At 54.6% G+C, this 4,367-nt stretch overlaps 1 protein-coding gene across 1 annotated transcript; it reads left to right on the top strand.

Moving 5' to 3' along the window:
* Positions 1 to 461: 461 nt before the first annotated feature.
* Positions 462 to 2,998, top strand: LOC118700980 (olfactory receptor 14J1-like). Its single transcript, XM_054518243.1, has 2 exons — positions 462 to 601; positions 1,926 to 2,998. The coding sequence occupies exon 2, from the start codon at positions 1,949 to 1,951 to the stop codon at positions 2,996 to 2,998; it is 1,050 nt and encodes a 349-aa protein (XP_054374218.1). The 5' UTR covers positions 462 to 601; positions 1,926 to 1,948.
* The last annotated feature ends 1,369 nt before the right edge of the window (positions 2,999 to 4,367 follow it).

Below are 4,367 nucleotides of genomic sequence, written 5' to 3'. Positions count from 1 at the left end.
TGCCCCATGCTCCTGCCCTTGGCATTGCACATCCCCACATGCCAGTGCCCATCCCGGCAAGAGCCCTGAGCAAGGAGGGAGGGACAGGATCTGCCTGGCCAGGCCCTGGGGCTCAGGCCTTGGCCCTTGGCATTCCTCAAACACATCCAGCTTTGCTCAGCACCAGAGACACCTTGGCCTTGTTTGTCCCCAGCTGTCATCACTGCCTCCAGGGTTCTGCTCTAACTGGAACCTGGGGACACTTGCTCAGTTGTGTCTCTCAAGTGGGACCCATTAAAACTTCAGAAACTTTGGAGTCTAAATTTTACTTTGAGTTCTTGAGAAGTTTTTTGAACACTCTCTCAGGGACTGAGTCTGATGTAAACAACACCAAATCCCCAAGAGGCTCATTAAAGTCCTTGTGCTCTGTCTGTGCTGCTGAGCTTTAAAGGAACAGCTCTTCCCAGGGCCAGCTCCTCTCCCAGCCCAGCAGGGCTGAGGGCTCTGCCTGCAGGCACTGAGGGCACAGGAGCCAGGCAGAGACAGGCTGAAGGCAATCAGGATTGGGAAGACATTGAGCTGAGACTTCACCTGGGGAAAGATCTTCACAGCCCTGTGCATGGTGAGTGTGTGCGTGCAGGGCAATGTCCCCTGTGCTCCTGGAGGGATCTCCTGAAGCCAGCACACCCCAGAGCCTGGGGGATGTGTCAGGAGGACTCTCCCAGTTTCTCTGTGGCACAGGAGGAGCAGGAGGAGGAGGAGGAGGAGGAGGATGTGCTGCAGAGCGGGGCTGCCCTGGGCACCGTCAGAGGGACAGGGCAGGACGGCTCCTGCTGCCAGGGATGGCTGCAGGGGCTGAAGCTGGGGCTGCAGCCAGGGCTGCCCAGGGCTGTCCTGCAGAGCAGCTCCTGCAGCCCTCAGGGCTCTTGGCCAGCCCAGGGCATGTGCCACCTGCCAGGGGCAGCTCTCAGCCTGCCTGGCAGCTCCCCATGGACGCTGCAGGGGAGAAGTTCCAGGTGCAAGGAGCCACCCCCATCAGGGCAGATTCCTCCTGCTCTGGAGATGGTGCTGCATGGCCAGGGCTGCTCTCAGCTTTCTCCTAAAGGGAAGGGAAAGGGGCTGCCAGCTTTGGCTGTGTCACTGAGCCTCCTGCACTGTCAGCCTGGGCATCAGCAGATGGGCCTCAGATCTCCCTCAGAAAGTGCCTCCTCAGCCTCCTCTCCCTACAGACAGCAGCAGCAGCACCTTGGCTTGCAGCATCTCTGTTTGTCTGGCCTGCCCTTAAGGCCCTGCTGCCAGGGAGATGCCCCTGGGCAGTGCCCTGTGCTGGGAGGGGTCTGCAGGGCAGAGCTGAGCCCCCAGGGCTGGGCTGGGCTCTGGCAGCACTGGCTGGGACAAGGCTTGGGTAGCGAGAAACAGCTCCCAGCAGGCACAACTCCAGGCAGCAGAGGGCCAGACCAACCCTTGGTATTCCATCTTGTCCAGCTGCACAGGGAAAGAGAGAAGAGTTGGAGAGCTTGATTTTGGAACTGGAGTCTTCAAAAAGGCCACGTTTCTTTTTAAATGCACTTTTAAATTTGTCCATCCTGTACTAGAGGAAGGTGAAATAAGCAAAGGGCACCTTTGTGGGACCAGCAGGCCTGACTGCAGTGGGGCACGGGGAGCCCTGTTTTCCCTCTGGGCTCCCGGCTCCCCAGTATTCAGCCTGAGAGCATTGCTCAGGACAGGACTTCTGTCCGTTCTAAAAAAAACAGAGTTACTTAGCTGTCCAAACCTACACTCAAAAAAAAAAAAAAAAAAAAAAAAAAAAAAAAAAAAAAAAAAGGTAAATGAAATTTTCCTAATAAAGAGAAGCAATTTTCATTGCTTGTGTAATAAAATAGCATAGGATTGACTCAAGGTACTCAAGGTACTTTGTCCAAATTGTCAATGTTGTCTTTGAACAGCTCACAATGTCCAGAATGAAGAAATGTCCAACAGCAGCTCCATCAGCCACTTCCTCCTGCTGGCATTGGCAGACACGCCGCAGCTGCAGCTCCTGCACTTCTGCCTCTTGCTGGGCATCTCCCTGGCTGCCCTCCTGGGCAACGGCCTCATCATCAGCGCCGTAGCCTGTGACCACCACCTGCACACGCCCATGTTCTTCTTCCTGCTCAACCTGGCCCTCAGCGACCTGGGCTCCATCTGCACCACTGTCCCCAAAGCCATGCACAATTCCCTCTGGGACACCAGCACCATCTCCTACTCAGCATGTGCTGCGCAGGTATTTTTCTTTGCCTTTTTCATTGCAGCAGAATTTGCATTTCTCACCATCATGTGCTACGACCGCTACGTGTCCATCTGCAAACCCCTGCACTACGGGACCCTCCTGGGCAGCAGAGCTTGTGCCCACATGGCAGCAGCTGCCTGGGCCAGTGCCTTTCTCAATGCTTTGCTGCACACAGCCAATGCATTTTCCCTGCCCCTGTGCCATGGCAATGCGCTGGGCCAGTTCTTCTGTGAAATCCCACACATCCTCAAGCTCTCCTGCTCACACTCCAGCTTAAGGGAAGTTGGGCTTCTTGTCGTCACTTTCTGTTTAGGTTTTAGTTGTTTTGTGTTCATGGTTTTCTCCTATGTGCAGATCTTCAGGGCTGTGCTGAGGATCCCCTCTGAGCAGGGATGGCACAAAGCCTTTTCCACCTGCCTCCCTCACCTGGCCGTGCTCTCCCTGTTCCTCAGCACTGACACATTTGCTCACCTGAAGCCCCCCTCCATCTCCTCCCCATCCCTGGATCTGGCAGTGTCAATTCTGTACTCGGTGGTGCCTCCAGCCCTGAACCCCCTCATTTACAGCCTGAGGAACCAGCAGCTCAAGGAATCTCTCAGGAAAGCTGTGACTGGATGCTTTTCAGCCTTTTCATTGTCCCATAAGAGCCCGCACAGTGCTTTGCATTGGGAGCCACAAAGGAGCTGGAAACACACCCCTGGTTTGGCTCCTGCTGTTTCTCAGCACTCTCTCTCCATCAAGGGGCTGTAAGTCGGTCAAATCCTGGGAAAGGACAGCAAGCCAGAGACCCAAATTGACCAAACAGATATTCCAGACTGTATGATACTGGTTCTGGTATAAAAGCTAAGGCAGGAGGAAGAATAGGGGGCATTTTCAATTTACAGTGTTTGCCTTCTTGATCAACAACTCCACCTGCTGAAGTTCTGCTTCCTGGGAAGTGGCTGAACATCACTTGCTGACAGAAGAAGAGAATAAAATTATTGGGGTTTTTCCTTATTGCTGGTGCATGTAAAAACTTCCCCTTTTGCTCTAGAAAACTGCCTTATCTCAGTCTACGATTTGTGTCCCATAATATTTTCTCTCCCCTGTCCAGCCAATGAGGGGAGTGCTAGAGTGGCTTGGTAGGCACATGGACTCCAGCAGAGGTAACCCACCAGAAGAAGCCACAGAAGGCCTGCTTTCCTCTGTCAGCAGCTCTCAGTGCATATCATGAGAGGCCAAGTCTGCCCTTAAGTATATTTTAATTTTTTTTCTGCTTCTGATTCTGTTATTTTAAAAGAAATGCTCTTATCCACCCCCTTCAACTTAATTATCCCTGCTGCTTGTGTGACCCAGAGAAATTGTGTAAGAAGGGAGTCTCACATTGTATTAGGGTGAAAAAAATGAATATGCAACCACTTTGTAAAAAATTTTGTGCTATCCTTATCACAGCAGGAATGAACAGAAATGGGCACAGCTTTGTGGCTGCCCCAGCTTTGGGATGGGCCCTGGGCCTGGAGCAGGAGCAGCTCTTGAGGGCCCCAAGGCCGGGGCTCTGGTGCTGCCCTGGGCAGATGGGATGGCAGCAGGGGCTGCAGAGCTCTCAGCATCTCCTGCAGAGGAGAGCAGGGCAGCCAGGGAGCCTCCTTTCCCTTGGCCAGGCACCTTCCCCCATGGTGGGGCTGAGTCCTGTGGCAGCTGCAGCTGCTGCTGTGCCCTTGGCAGGGGCTGAGGCCGTGGGGCAGTGCCCAGAGCAGCCTGGCCTGAGCAGAGCTGTGGGGCCAGAGCCGGCTGGGCTGGGCTGGGCTCAGAAAGGCCCTTGGTACTGCCCAGAGCTCAGGGCAGCTGGCAGAGCTTGCAGGGAGCTGGGCTGGGCTCAGAGAGCCTGGCCCAGAAACCATCAGTGTCCATCTCAGCCTGGCTGAGCGTGCAGGGGCCAAGAAGAGCAGCCCAGGCTCTGCAAGTTCTCTGGGTGGGAGCTGAGCTTGTGAGCCCCTGAGCCCTGCCCAGTGCTGGGGCTGCACCTCCAGCTCCAGAGGAGATGGGACAGATGGGAGCAGAGACAAATCATTCCTGCTGCATTCTTTCTTGTGTTTGCTTGTACAGGTGACCTGGATCCATATGTAGAGGAGGTGTTTTG

The sequence above is a fragment of the Molothrus ater genome, unplaced genomic scaffold, assembly GCF_012460135.2.
Source record: "Molothrus ater isolate BHLD 08-10-18 breed brown headed cowbird unplaced genomic scaffold, BPBGC_Mater_1.1 matUn_MA502, whole genome shotgun sequence".
In the NCBI taxonomy this organism is placed as follows: Eukaryota; Metazoa; Chordata; class Aves; order Passeriformes; family Icteridae; genus Molothrus; species Molothrus ater.
The sequence above is the reverse complement of the archived record's forward strand: the minus strand, read 5'-3'. Positions and strand labels throughout refer to the sequence as shown.